Below are 14,957 nucleotides of genomic sequence, written 5' to 3'. Positions count from 1 at the left end.
TAGCACAGAGGTGAATTGCTGGAAACGTGTAGTACCTGTTTGTAATTCTGACTTCAGTGGTAACCAGACTCATGTAAGATTCTCCATGCCTTTATACATCCATTATACGTGTAAATAGTCAACAATCGTGTGAAAAATCATACCAGAGTCCATTGCAACGTGTGCCAGTTAAGACCTTTTGTCTGAGTTCTTTATGTACAAATAGCTGGACTTAACAGAAAAGAACAATTTTAATTCTCTAGTTATTGAATGTGTTTGAGGGGCTGGATTTACAATCTCATCTGGAAAGTGTGAATATTTTCTAAAGATAGTTGACTAAGTTTATAAACAATGTAACTGGGGGAGCATTTCGACTAGCAGAGTATGCCTGTTGCAAGGATTGAAAGGTCACGTAAGTAAAAAGTAGACCTGCAAATGGACTGTTGTAATACACTCATTTAATTTATTTGAGATATCATACCAGATCCAGTCTGTTTGAATACTCTCTGAGAGGATACTCAGTCAAAGGGGAGAGAGAGAAATTATTACTTACCAGACACACAGACACTTACTTATTTAAAATTACATGGCAATGTGGAGCACTGAGAGAGACATCATGCTGCTACTCAGAGGACTGTGGCATATGTTAGTTTGGCATACAGAGAGATTACTGTGTAGCATTGCCAGGGAAGCAAAATATGTTAGTGTACCAGAAAACAACATAGCACTGCTGCTGTTGATTCTGTGCATCCAGCTTTATTTATATATTTTGATGTCTATGTTGATGTCAGTCCCTGAAAAATATGTGAAATGTGCAGTAAGAGAACAAGGTAAACATCAGTGTTTACAGTGTGGTTTACTTTCATGATGTTAACTAAATTTAAAAGTAATATTAGGAAACAGGAAGTCTGTTAAAAGCTACCCAAGATCGCCTCTGTTGATGTGATGAAGTAATTTTTCTGGGGTTTTTAATAAGTTTTCATTGCTTTTTTTTTTTTAATTTTCCTGTTAACTGCCTCATTGGAATCATACACTGAGTTTATCCTGAATCAAGGACCCTAAGTTTAGCCTCAAAGTTCATTGGTTGGAGAGAGGTTTTCCAGTGTGCTTGCACTGCTTTGCCTGTTTTGCTGAGATGTGCAGCTGTGCGAATAAAGGAAAAAATAAATGTCTCAGCATAGGAAATACAATTCAGATACATCTTTCACAGAGAATTCCCTTTGATCAGTTTGTGCCTGTCTTTGGAATTGTATTATGAGAAATGATTTGAAATATTTTTACAGATGTTTTTGTTATGTGCAAAGCCTTTGTGAGAAACTCACCTGTGTGGCCATTGCAATGAACAGCTGGGACTTGCCTGATTGGAGAAGGTTTCACCCGTCATTTTAATGCCTTTTATTGCACCTAACAGTCTCAAAATAGATCAACTATAAAACAGAGGAAAGGCATAGTATTAGTAATTCAAGACCTTGTAGATCTCACCCTCAAAAATGTACCAAAAAATCCTCAAAAAACCCCCAAATACCCAGAAACTTCAAAAAGCAGCAAGAAGCATTACCAAGAAGAAAAATTAATTTTTCTAGCACTACTCTATTAAACTCTCAAAGTATGAAATGATTGTTGTACTCTGCGGACAAAGGAGACATTTTTGAGGTAGCATTTGTACTGAAGCAATCCCATTTGACTTTTTGGGGTTAGAACTAGTTATTTTCCTATAACTTCTCACACTTCCTGATGCAGTAATTCCTTTCAGACAAATGTTGGCCAAACTCTTGTTATTGATTCTTTAGACGTTGAGATTATAAAACTCTATGATTGTAGTATTACAGTTGATGTGCTAGCCTTTTGTTTTCTTCAGGAAAACTGAAATACCCTAGTATGCACCAAATTTATAAATATATTACATGGGCTTGTATTTCAGTTTTTAATTGTAAAGTGATTTGGGGAATGTTTACAAATTGGAATAATAAAATTAGAGCGCCAAGAGAAATCTGGCTTGAATGACTGGTACTTTAAAGTTGTATCCATAATATCCTCTTATTTTTCACTTTATCATTGAATCTGCTTGTCTGTAGATACAGGTCTGCCTTAATGTATTTTGTTTAGCTTTAGAAGAGTGCTTTAAACTTACTGCTATAAATGGAATTTTAAAATACGTAACTTTGTATGGAGAAGAGAAACTGAGAAAATATACAGATTACACATACCACAGATAGATTCAGTTATAAATCAACAGATAAATATTGAGGGGAGAAAGGCTTTTGTAAATGGAGCTTAATAGTAAATTTAAAATTTATCAGATAGCAAGGCAATTTCAAATTAACGTGGAAAGCATATGTGGCCAGAAACGAATGTTATAGAAAGCTAAATAAACCAAAGCCAGTTCTAGGGAGGGTTGTGAACATTTTAAATTATATAGAGCAGCCAGAGTTTTCAAGCTGGGCTTTCTAAACACAGTATTTAAATAAAATATCCCATTTGTCAGGACTAGCTGTTGAGTCCTCTGTCTTTTGAAAATCAAGTCTGGACTGCTGTGAGAAAAGGCAGAAAAGGAGGTTTTAAAATATAATCCGTTGTTGTAGATTAGAGGATGTCTAACTAGGCTCTTTATGGTTTTTCTTTGAGACTAATGGGCAAAAGGGCAATACTTAAGGCATTCTTTATTCTGGGTTGTTCCTGCTATCAACAGAGATACAAGATTCTTGATGTTTTTAATCTGCAGCATCTGTAATGTATTGCATCATTCTTTTGCCAGTATCTGCTTTGAACAAGAAAATTTCTTTCTCCTTCAGTCTCTTAAAAGTTGAATTCAGTTCTTGTGACTTGCTCAGTACAAACAGTTGCAAGCTCCTTTATAAACTTCCCCCCAAAATTAAATTTTTATAAGACCTCAAGAATTTCTTGTGTATTGTGTTTCTAAAGTGGTCAATAGACTCTTAAAAGATTGAAGCAAAGCATCCTGTGCTGGTCTTGTTCTCCCGAATAATCTCCATTTATATGTACCTTGTCCATATGAAGTAGTTTTCCAACAGTGTCCTACTGGACCTTTCTGGAAGTTGGTCTTGGAAAGTGAATGTCTTGAGGAGTAATGCGTCAATATGAAGTTTCCTAATCTTAAAACCTTTTCTGCTTGTAGCACTTTGATATGTAGGACATTAATTGCCCTGAATTATTTATATAAATGCTGACCCAGGCACTGGAAAGATGCCAGTTCAGTAGGTGAAATTCTGAGGTAGCTGGAGCAGCATGGGAACAGTCTTGCAAGTTGTCCCTGTGTAGTTTCTGTATAGTGTTGTGATTCAGCCTCCATGTACATTCAGGCTGGTAGAACTTTTCTGCTTCATACCTATCTCCCTTTTCCTTTAGTGATGCTCCCATGACTTTTCTATCTTTTATAAAACAGTCTTCCTTTGCTGGGGTCCAGCATTCCTTAGAGTTCTCTGTAACATTAAAGTTCTGCTTTTTACTTTAGTGCCCTCATTCCTTGTTTTCTCCTTAATTTGTTGGCTTTTGTCCCGTACAGAGAAGTCAAGGTCTGCTTCTGACTGACCTATGATAGTGCTGCTGTTGGCTGCACACGTCATCTTTGTGCTTTTTCGATGCTCACTGCATTTGGGAGGGAGGATCTCCCTCTAAACATCCTTATCATTACAGCAGTATTCTCCTTCATTAAAATTCTCCTTGTTCAAAGACATTACACATGTGCTTGCACATTTCTTCAGTGCTTAAATGTCTGGTATGCTAAGACCAAGCAGTTTATCATACAGTCTATACTGTCTCATTATCTTTTTCCTCTCCTTTTGTTTTGCATTTCTGTTCAGAGTCCTCTGAGAACAGGACATCTTTGATTCCTAATACTGTAATTGTTTTTATATTGTATTTATATGAAACCAGAAATTAAGGTCTCTTGCCAAGACTGAGCCTTCTAGGAATTATTGTAATACTGATTAATATAAGTTGGCACATAAACTGCCATAGACTTCTGTGGTGGGATACTGCATCACCTACAGTATGACCTCTTGACCTACTGGATCTCTAAATAAATCAACAACCTGAAACTAAAGACTGTTTTGGGGTTTTTTCATCCTAAAAATAGGTAGCTATATATCATCCTCCTGTCATTCTGTATTGCATGACTTTTCTTAAACTTTCATTTGCTGGGTGGTTCCAGCACATTTATCTTTTTCTGTTGCAGACTCATTTCAGTGCTCTGGACAGGGACTTTAATTGGATGCAGCAAGCCTGGTTTTATTTCCTCCGTACAAGAAAGGATGAAGGTGTTAAAATAATATCTTGGTTATTATCTTCCCTCACTTCCTCACCATAATTAATCTACTTTTTATTCATGTATCTTTTGCCTTGGCCTTGATCAAAAAGGAGAGACAAGAATTAGCTACCAAACATAGGTAAAAACTTGGCACTGTTGGTTTTGGGTTTTTTTGACATAACACTGAATTGGACCCTGAGATCAGCTCAGTTGGTTAGAGCATGGTGCTAATAATGCCAAGGTCACAAATTTGACCCCTATGCAGGCCGTCCACTTGAGAGCTGGACTCGATGATTCATGTGGGTCCCTTCCGGCTCAGAATATTCTGTGGCTCTGTAATTTCAACATTGATTAGTTTCAGGGCAAAAATTACTTGGCCAAGAATGATGCATGGTAGATTGCTTTCAAGATACTGAGACGTATTTTAATCCTCTTTGCAGAAGATTAAAGCAATGTAATATATAGACTTTGGAAAAGCTCTGCAAAGGAGCTGGTTGACAAAACTGTGGGATAAAGCACATCCGAGTTTCTATCCAGCACATGCATTATATAGGGGATGATGTTTCATGGCTTGCTCAGATTGTTGTGGATGCTTGAGCAGTAGATGGAGAGGTGAATAGAGGTGTGAATTGTGGAATCTGGCCACCACTGTTACTACAATGCTGTGGCTGCAAACAAGCCAATGCTTTAATCTTCTGCACTCCTGTAGCTTTTATTTTGAGGATTTTAGTTGGAGTTAAGCTGTCACAGTATTAATAAATACTAATCAACCAAAATGAGACTGTCTTTTCTGTTAAAGGGCTTACTTACCACATTTAGCTGCTACTTTAATTTATGAATTAGGGCAGGTATCACACTGGAATGGAACCTCGGAAGCCCTGAATTCACCTGAATTCTGGCTCTGTGTGTAATGTTTGTATCTTTGGAAAAATGGGGATTGGATAAGTAAACTGGAAGGGATATGGATAACATGGAAGTTCAGGTCAGGAATCGGTGCTTTCAACTCAAAGTTCTATGTTGACTTTTTCAACACCAGATTTCAGAAGTCCACTGTGCTTGATAGAAATTATAACACATAAATGTCCTAGAGCCTAGTCTGAATTAAGATGTCCTTTTATTCTTCCATTGAATAAGAAAGATTTGGGGAATAGCTACTGTAAACATAGTAGCAGTTAAGTTCTGAAATTCAGTTTGAATATGTGCAGAGAGAGATTTCTTTAACTGTTGCCAGCATTGTTGGGACCTTGTTTTCTCTTTAACATTAAATACTATAGGAACTGGAGGTAGACCATAACCTTGAACTTCCATTTGAAAGCACTGTGGGCCTAAGATTTACAATTTTCTCTTTCAGATTATTGTATTTCACTACCATTTTGAAAGTTTTTGTAATTGTTCTGATAAAAATGTAATAGTATATCAGGGTATAAATATGTTTTATGGATATGATTGCTTTGCACTTTAATTTTTTTTTATTGATTTCATACTTTGAAGAGAAAGTTGTTTTTATTAAAGACATCTAAAGTTGCATTTCAGGGGCATAAAATGAAAAATTTAAATACCAATAATATATAAGGTTTAAAATGTCTCATTTGAATATCACATTACTGACTGGTATGTTATTAGTTTTGTACTTGCCTTCCCTTCCTTCTTTCCATTCCTTCTTCATACACCTTCACTCTGTCTTCAGAAACTGCCTCAGTTCTACACTCATCTCTGAGTTTGTCCTTCTCTTATCTACTTGCTGTTTGAACCTCCCAGGTGTCACTGCTAAAGAAACAAAGACAGTTTGGTGTGTCTACTTTGTTGAGCCTTATAATGGTACTAATTGCCTCAGATATCCTTTTGCTCTTAAGAATTTGGGATAACAGGCTTCAAACACTGTTTTTGCAGAGCAGGTCATCTGCCTGAAAGTCATTTGGGAATGCTGCTGAACCGAGCTGAGTCTGAAATTAATTTTGTTAAACAGAAATTTGATCATGATTTAAAACAAGAAAAGCAAAAGCTTTGCCAGAAACTCATTACCAAGCGAAGGCGGGAAATGCTGCAAAAGGTAATTATTTTCAGTGTATTTATTTTCATAGGGCTTATCATGAATTAAAAATTAAATTAATTTAAAAATAAAATCTTGTTCTTAAAACAGGGGTCAACGCTGCCAGAAGCATGGCAAAAAATAAGTGTCCATTGATTTTAGCTGTGTACCACCATGTACTGTATTAATTATTCAGTAATTAGTAGCTGTTCTTTTAGAAAAACCTGTAATAAAGTAATTTAACTTCAGCTTAGCTGGAGAAAGTTCTGAAATCCTTCTACTTAGTCTAACCTGGCTAATGGGGTCATGACGAGCCTCTGTAATGTGCAGAGAGCAAAAAGCCAGCTGAGCTCTGGAGTTGTTTAACGGTAGATGACTCACTTGACAGTCATTTTCTGTAGGTTTCCTGGCTATGTGTGACCTGAATGACTTTTACAGCACAGTTAAACTTCAGCTACAAACCAAAACTATTTAAAAGATGCTCTACCTGTGGTTGCTTGTGGGAGGACTCATGTTACCTCACCACCTCAGCCATCTAAAGAGCTTAATGTAAACTCATGATGTAAGATGAGTGCAACTGATCTGAAAGGGAGTTTTTGTCCAAAAATAGATTTCAACGTTATCTTTCTCTGCCTTTTTTTGTAGAAAAATCTATCTTGGATTAAGTGGTATTTCTTTTAGATGATCAAAAGTAGGTGAGGTTGATTTTTTGCAGCATATGTGTTCCAATATTTTATGCTCTTTAACAGAAATCAGTGTGAGCAGAGACAGTAGGTATGATAATAGAGACATCATTTGTTGTATTTATTCTCAGTGTAGGTAGCTTTGGTTTAGCTTTCCAGTGAAATTGCTGCATGTTGCAAATGGAGAAAATAAAAAAACCCTTTTTTTTCCTTTTTTTTTTTTTAAGTTCTTTTCCCTACTTGCTATTTGGTCGAGATTCACTCCTGGAATGCTGCCAGATCACTGAAGTTCAGCTAGTTGAGTTAATATCAAACCTCATAATTGTGCATTGGTTTATTAGTTGTTGGATAGAAGAATCCAGAAATAGTATATATTATCACAGGCTTGTGTTAGCCCTTGTATCTAACAATAATCTGAATTATCACAGGCCTTCTAGATGCATACAAAGCTATCATGTTGAGGGCTAGGTGAGCCTCTGAACACTGAAAAGCAGTTTTGAGAACAAGGAAGAACAGAAGTATGAAATTTTGTGTTGCTATGAAATTCATACTTACAGAGCTAGAATTTGAGATGTTCTCTGCTCTTTTTCCTCCTTTTGGCAAATGAATCAGCAGAAGGAGCATCAGAAGGAGCAGCTGTCACTTGGAGACCACTTCATGACTTCTAATGACATCACACACTACCTGAGACAGTGGAAAAATCTTCTGAGTGATCACACCATTGAATTTGAAGAACTGACTGAAAAGCTTGACAACGAGGCCAGTGAAGAGCTGAAAGAACTTCTATTGAGCCTAACAGAGAAAGCTGTTGAAGAGCTTAAACGTGTTCAGTGTGGAGTATTTATGCAAGAACTGGTCAAGTTCAGTGTGCCAAAGTTGTTCCTGCTAGAAGCTGTGGAGGAGCATAAAAAAGAAATGGCTCTTAAACATGAACAGCTTGAAAGGGAAGAACATGGCAAGAGCATGGCTGCTGAAGAGCTGCTTCAGCTCACCAGGCAGGAACTAAGCCAAGAAATGGAAGCAGGCATTTCAGGACAAAAAAAATTAAGGAGCTGGGAACAATCAGTATTCATGCAAGTATCTTTCTGCAGTTTTTCCTTAGTTACTAATGCAAATAGAAGAGAACTAGGAATTGTCACACTTGTCCAATTATAATTCCTATTGATTAGTTCTCTGTCAGGTACTTGGAAACTGATTTTTTTTTTCCCCCAAATGCTCAGCCCCTGCAACCTCCTTGGTGAGCACTGCAGTGGAAATCCCAGGAGACAGGAGTTTTGAAACGAAAAACATGGAGTGGAAGTTTAATACTTCCATTCAGTCCATGTGAGGTTTCACTTGCTCATCTTTCATTATTATTCTCAGTCTGTTCTCAGAGGTTCTGTACTTTAGAAATACCAGTTAGTATGTCAGACCTAATTAGCCCCCCATGTCCAATTTCAGTTTATCCCTTCTAGCCTGAAGTCAGGCCTTACTCATAGAGTTCATTTTAAGCTTTGTCACAGTATTTCCACATACTCCCTGAGTACACAGTGCAATAACCTACCTCTCCAGCTCATGGGCTCCAAGCATCAGACTTGGCTACTCTGGCCTGCTGACAGAGTATCCCTGGCACAGAGCCCTGGGCCAGAGAGGCACAGGCAGCATTGCAGAGTGGTTTTCTGGCCCCAGGAAATACTATGAGCCATTGCTGCCTGCTAGTGTGTGACCCCAGGGAGGTGTGAAGGCATTGCACAGGGGGAGGCTGTGGCTGTGACCAAGCATGGTCATGCCTCTCAGACTGCAGGGTCCCCGAGAGATCCTCGTTTCTTTGTCAGCATTTCTTCTTGGCTTTCAAGTACATTTTTGACTAGTTGTTAGATTGTCTGAATATTTATAATACTGCATTTCCTGTATAACATCTGTTTAATAACAGGCATTGATAGAGACAAGGAAACATGAAAAAATAAAATTACAGCTTTAGGGGAAGCAACTGGAACAGGCAAATGTGTAGTAGGCTGCGTGCCCCGGGAGAAAATGTACCAGGCATAAGAGATTGAATAGGAAGGGGGGGGGGGGGAAAGGGACTAGTAAAGGTTTCTTCTTCATACCTCTTCTTTAAAACAAAATAGATTTGTGGGGGCCGTTTTTCCCAGTCAGCATCTTTATAAGTTTTCCTGCCACACAGTGTGAAACCATGTAACAGGTATATAAAAAGAGACTTTACCCATTACATTTGCTTTGTTAGAGAAAAAATTCCATTTGTGTCTTGTTTTGGTTCTAATTACAAGGGCTTTGTATTTTATACAGCATTTAAAATATTTTCCTATAAGCCATTTGTTTATATGTATTTTCTAGCTTGTCTTAGTATCTCTTGTTTATATTGGTGAGAGCAGACCTGCAGAAGTAGAGAAGTAGATTGTATGACCTGGCAGGACATTCCTGTTTCTGACTTAGAATTCCATGGCAATTGTGTTCCAGCCTGCAGTGGGCCTGTCATATTTGCTAGATGCTGTCTTTATTGAAGCAATAGTAAGCTGTTTGGGTTTTTTTAGTAAAATAGTGGAAAATACATACAAAAAATACATCAACAACTGTCCTATCAAAAGCCTCTTAGTATCTGTCACTGTTTTTGTTCAGTACATTGTCTGTAATTATGGTATTTTGATGACAGATACCAGCACTCATGTTTATGTTCTCAGCTGCTATCTAGTTTTCACAAAGAATTGTTTTGGATGATAGCTTTTCATTTTTGTTGATTTTCAAAGAGACAATGAGTTGGTCCAAAATATTTATGAAGATCATTAATGCTTAAAGTCCTTTTTAAATATAGACATGGAAAATCTGTATTTGCTGTATTTTGTTTTATATCTCTGTCTATATATCTGTGTATATGGATTTATAGCGTAGATTTTCTTCCATGAGTCTAAGACAGCATGAGAAATGGTTAAGTACTGGTTGTTTAGAGTAATCTTGTCTTAAAGTAAGTAATTTTTTGAAGGGAAAAACTTCATGCATTAAAAATGTTTTAATTAAGGATTTAGCTGTAGTCTGCTGAATCAATAGATAGAAATAAGGATTTCTAAACTCAAATATTTTAGTGAAGTCATGAGGTAGTGCAGGCCTGTGATATATTGAATAAAAGCATACATACTAATGAAACACACAGTATAAAATATTTTTCAGTGAAAACTACTTTTTAAAAAACATGCTCTTCATGCTTTAAATACAAAACCATTATTTTTTAACTAGAAAAAAGTTTCTAAACAATAAAAATTATATTATTTTTGACGAAATATTCTTAAGGGAATATTTTCAGTCACAAGGTCAGATGAAGGTAGTCTAAGGTTAGTCACAGTTGAGCATGCTTTATTTTTAGGTCAGCATCAGCTTGACCTGATGATCAGTTCCCCAGAGTTCTGTGTTGAGAACCTTCTTTCTGCAAAATGGGAACTTTGAGTGATTCAAGTTACTGCTAAAATATATTCTGTGTTCAGACTGCAGAGAGCCTTTTTACAAATAATAGCTGGAACCCTTGTGACTTGGTGATGGAGAGATGACATGTGTTGATTTATAAAGAGAGACTTTTGTATTTTATTTTTTCCCTTCACAGTAACTGTGACTGTTAAGTGCTGGGAAACAGCTCAGGGAGGCTTCATGGCAAGCTTTTGTCTTGATTTCAGCCAAAGTTCAGGGATTGTATTATCTAAAGAGGTGGAAGGATTCCATGCATAGGAAATGTGCAAAAAATAATTTATTTTTTAAATATTCAAAAACTGTTTTCCCTTGAAAATGAAGTTTTACAGTCCAGGAAGTTTTGTATGCAGAATTTAAAGTATCCTCAAGGGTATTTTGAACATGCTGAGCACCTCAATGGTGTGTGTGAAATAATTAAGTGATGTGTGAAATACACAAAAACCCAATGATCACTACCATGAAAAGTATTTGTATGCATGTCTCTTATATTTTGTACAGTATTGCCTATATCACCGAACAGCAAATTGCTCGTTTGTTTTTTTTTTAACAGGCAGCTTCTAAGTTTACCCCTCTCACTATCAGAGGAGGAACTGCTTAGAATGAGGCAAGAGTTGCACTGCTGCTTCTCTCAGGTTGACAGCAGCTTGGCTTGGCCCAAGATAAGAGCAAGAACTTTGCTTCAAACTTTTGAGATGGAGCAGAGGGACACAGAGATACTGAAAGTCGATCAGAATTTAGCAATGACCACTAAACAGGTAGGAATGACGTGATATCAGTGTGGGGATATGCAAGGGGTTTATGGTGTACCTGTGGGTTCTTGGTGTTGGCTGTAGATACAGGTCCATAGTTCTTCACAGGTGCAGCAGAAGTGCACACTTTTCTTGTCTGTGTGGACCAGTGGGACTCAAAGACAATTGTTTGGGTGGCAGTTGGATAAAGACAGGTTTTTTCACATACACCTGGGTATTTCTGCTGCTTTAGTGTCCTCCAGCTTTCTCAAGAAGAAGGCATAAAGAGGCAGATGGGTGGTCCAAAGGGACAGCAACTCTGAGGAGAGTCCACTGAAATGCCAAAGTCTGAGTGGTGCTAAGCCTGATTCTGCATATTAGAGACAAGTTGAGTCCTTGACAGCCCAGACTGAGATTTCTGTGTCATACTCTACTCATTACTAAATTTGGCACTAAATCAAGGAAAGATTTGGGGATTTTCTGAAAGGCAATGTTCTACATTCTCTTGTCCTTTCAGGAGGGTAAAGTTCCTGAATTAACAGGTCTTTTTGGCAAGAATTCAGGCATGATTTCTGTTTCTTCTTGCCAAAAGAGTTGACTGTATACAGAGGGTTTGGGGCTTTTTGACATTACATATGTAGAACATGAGGCATACTCACTGAAAGTTAGAGAAACATTCCTAACAAGGAGTCTGTCTGCCTATAAAATCTAGCACTTTTAAAAAGAACCTTGAGGGATATTTAATTCCTTTAGTAAAATTTAAAATCTGTGGAATCATAAATGATTTTCAGTTCTTATATAGCAAAGGGAAAGAAAGTGTTTCTTGTGTGAATTGTATCAGATACCAACTTAAAAAGGAGGGCTTGCCCTTGGTTTCTTTTGCTTCAGTTATGTTTTCTAAACATGTAAACTACCTTGTGTTAATTATACCAGGAATTAGCCTAGTTCAAAACCTTAATGATTTTTGAAATAGTAAAGAAGGGAAATGACTTTGCAAAGCCTTATAGTTGAACAGATGTTATCATGTCCCCAAGAGTACCTATACTTAGTTAGTATTCTTGTAAAGAAACATAAAGGTCAAGAATAATTTGATTGCATGGAATGGTGCCTCTTAATATTATCATGGTTCATTTGTGATTCATAGACTGTATGTTGAAAACAATGTAGTTCTTAATTTAATATTCTTTGTTCATTTTTCACTTTGCTGGGAAGACAACATATCAGTCAAAATCTTCTCTTATTATCACTGCTTAAGCTTTTTTAAAATCAAATTTATATGCTACCAGTTTTCATGGAAAGGATGAATATATAATTGTACTTGAAAGAAATTAAAAAAAAAAAATCCCAACTCTGTCTGAATGTTCAAAAGGAGTCCTCTGAAGGAATAGGCAGCACCTTCATTTCAGAAATATTTTGAAAGTCATCTTTGCAAAGTGTTTCATTAATTGGTGGATGTGCCAATAATAGCAGTAATAACGTTAGCATCCTCATATGTCTCTTACAAATAAAGCATTTTGTCCTTATCTTCTTACAGCAGCATTCTAAAATGGGAAAAACAGTATCCAGGAATAGAAATAAGTTAGATAGTCTGAAGAAATCTTTACAGGACAAAATTTTAATTTATGAAAACTCGGTGAAAAATGAAAATTTGAATAAGGTAAGTACAAACCTTTTCTGCGCTGAAAAGTCTTTAGTAATTGAAGAATGACAGTTTTCTGTCAGTGAGAATAAGAATAAGAAAAAGAAGGCATAAGGTCTAGTGGCATGATGCATTTCCCCACTTTTGCCTGCATTTATCAAGATGGTACATTTCAAGTTTAATAGTTTTTGCTTTTGGTTTTTGCATCTTAGTTACCGAACTGATTTCATGTCTCACCGTTTTTTCTCCCAGTGGCTCTGGGGCTTGGTGTGTGCAAGATTAAAAGACTCCCCTAGACCCTGTGGTTTCCTTAGTAAGGCTTTCAAAACATGGGCAGTACTTCACTGCATACTTTAGCTGAGCTACATTTAGTTCTTGAACGTCTGCTAATGCTGCTGGAAACCCCGAACTGGATAGGGGCTGAATGTGTTTGTACAGAGCTAATTGAAAGTAAGTCTTGGTTCTGGTAGGTACCTTTTAAAGACTCACAGCCCCAGTCTGAAGTTAATCCTTAAGAAATGACTGGGGCTGATGCTAATGTGGGATTTGGGAGGATTTTTCCTTCTCTCACAGCAGATGTTCCATGAGGTCTTATTTGTGTTATTTAACCTTTCTCTCCTACTCTTTCCTATGTCTAAAATATGGGTAATACTAGTTTTATATTAGAGGGACATTGCAATAACTGTGTTAGGCATAGGTGGTGCACAGCTGGAAGAACTACACAGAACAAGAAGGTGTCATTAGTATTTAAAATTGGTAGATAAATAAAACAGCTTTACAAGCGATTGCAATACCAATTGTAGTAAAAGATTTGGACAAAAATCTGGTTTTATGCCTCTTTTTGGTGCTTTTTTTACCTGTATCCTGAAATGAAAATTACTGAGTCAACATGTTAATTCAGACATAATTTTATTTTTATTTGAGAGCAACTTGTTAATATTGGTTGCAGATGGTGAAAGCAAATGTTTAGCTAGTCCAGCACTCAGTCTTTGAAAATGAGAGCTGGTGCTTGGGCAAGAATGCAACAAGTGAAAAAGTGTGTTCTAGCACTCGTCAATAATTTAATAACTGTGGTCCAGGAATGCCCTAATCATTTAATGGAGGCATTTAAACTTTTGACTTCAATACCTAATGCTTTGATCTCCAAAATCTAGGGGTTTTTTGGTACTGTTAATTGGAAGTGCAACCAATTATGGGCTGAGCTCTTATGCTAAAAAAAGTACCAAATACTTCTTTGATATGAATATTACCTTACATTTTTATTGGCATCTTGTTTTAAAATTGGGAAGTTACTTTCTCTAAGCCTCATTGTTTCAGTTTTATATGCACCATTTGGCACACGTGTTGTTGTTCTAATTGTGTTGGCTGCACGTTAGTTATGAAAAGCCAAATCCTGTTTGCGTTTACCAATAAGGAAGCTAAAGTAACATTAGAGAAAACCATTAGTTCACCTATTATCGTTAGAACACAGATGTATTGCAGGAAACCTTATGTTGATCACAGAAGTAGAGTTTGTTCGGCTGTTGCAATCTGTTACCTCAGTCGTCATTTAGAATCTTACACTTCTACATTTTGCCTTAATGTGAACACTTTTATTATCTCACTCAAAATTGCCCACCTGAAGCTGCATGGCCAATTCAAGGCAGGGAAAAAGAATAATGGACCAATACAGCCCTGCTGTGTTTCTTCACCTTCACTACTGTAGACTTCAGACAGTGTCATCATGGATTCTGTCTCTCTACAGCATGGCTTTGAAGTGGTTCACCAGCTCATGCAATGAAAGCAGCAGCAGAATGTGTTCTGTAGTATGGTAAAACAGGCATGACAGAGAAGGACAATCTAGGTAGAAGGTAGTGAGCTGGGAGGCCATGGCAAGAAATTTGAAGCCTAATTTTGTAGCACCTGAGAGTATCATTGGCCTCACTGTGAAAATCTTCAGAAGTAGACTGTCTACTCCTGTATTCTGTAACTGTTTTGAGCTGTCTTGTGTTTGAGGAAGTAACTGCTCCTTTCTGAAAGGAACTGTTATCTATCTCAGAAGAAACACAGGGGCAAAAATACTGACAACCTTTAGCCTATTTTCCCTCCTGGACTGGAAAACTCAGTGTTGTTCATGTTTTCAAAGGTGACTTGCAGCATTAGTTATCCAGGCTGGTTGATTACTAATATGTATTGCCCC

General features: G+C 37.0%; 1 protein-coding gene across 6 annotated transcripts in view; it reads left to right on the top strand.

The window, feature by feature from the left end:
* Positions 1–14,957, top strand: part of EVC2 (EvC ciliary complex subunit 2) — a 71,646-nt gene that overhangs the window by 39,167 nt on the left and 17,522 nt on the right. For 4 of the 6 annotated variants that reach the window (XM_071556812.1, XM_071556815.1, XM_071556814.1 and 1 more), the window contains 4 exons: positions 6,137–6,296; positions 7,571–8,035; positions 10,966–11,166; positions 12,674–12,796. In XM_071556812.1, coding sequence (XP_071412913.1) covers positions 6,137–6,296; positions 7,571–8,035; positions 10,966–11,166; positions 12,674–12,796 — 949 coding nt within the window. The remainder of the gene's footprint in view (positions 1–6,136; positions 6,297–7,570; positions 8,036–10,965; positions 11,167–12,673; positions 12,797–14,957) is intronic. The other 2 variants (XM_071556811.1, XM_071556813.1) reach the window with 2 other exon arrangements.

Source organism: Pithys albifrons, chromosome 5 (genome assembly GCF_047495875.1).
Source record: "Pithys albifrons albifrons isolate INPA30051 chromosome 5, PitAlb_v1, whole genome shotgun sequence".
NCBI lineage: Eukaryota > Metazoa > Chordata > Aves > Passeriformes > Thamnophilidae > Pithys > Pithys albifrons.
Note: the sequence above shows the minus strand (reverse complement) of the source record. Positions and strands in the feature narration are given on the sequence as shown.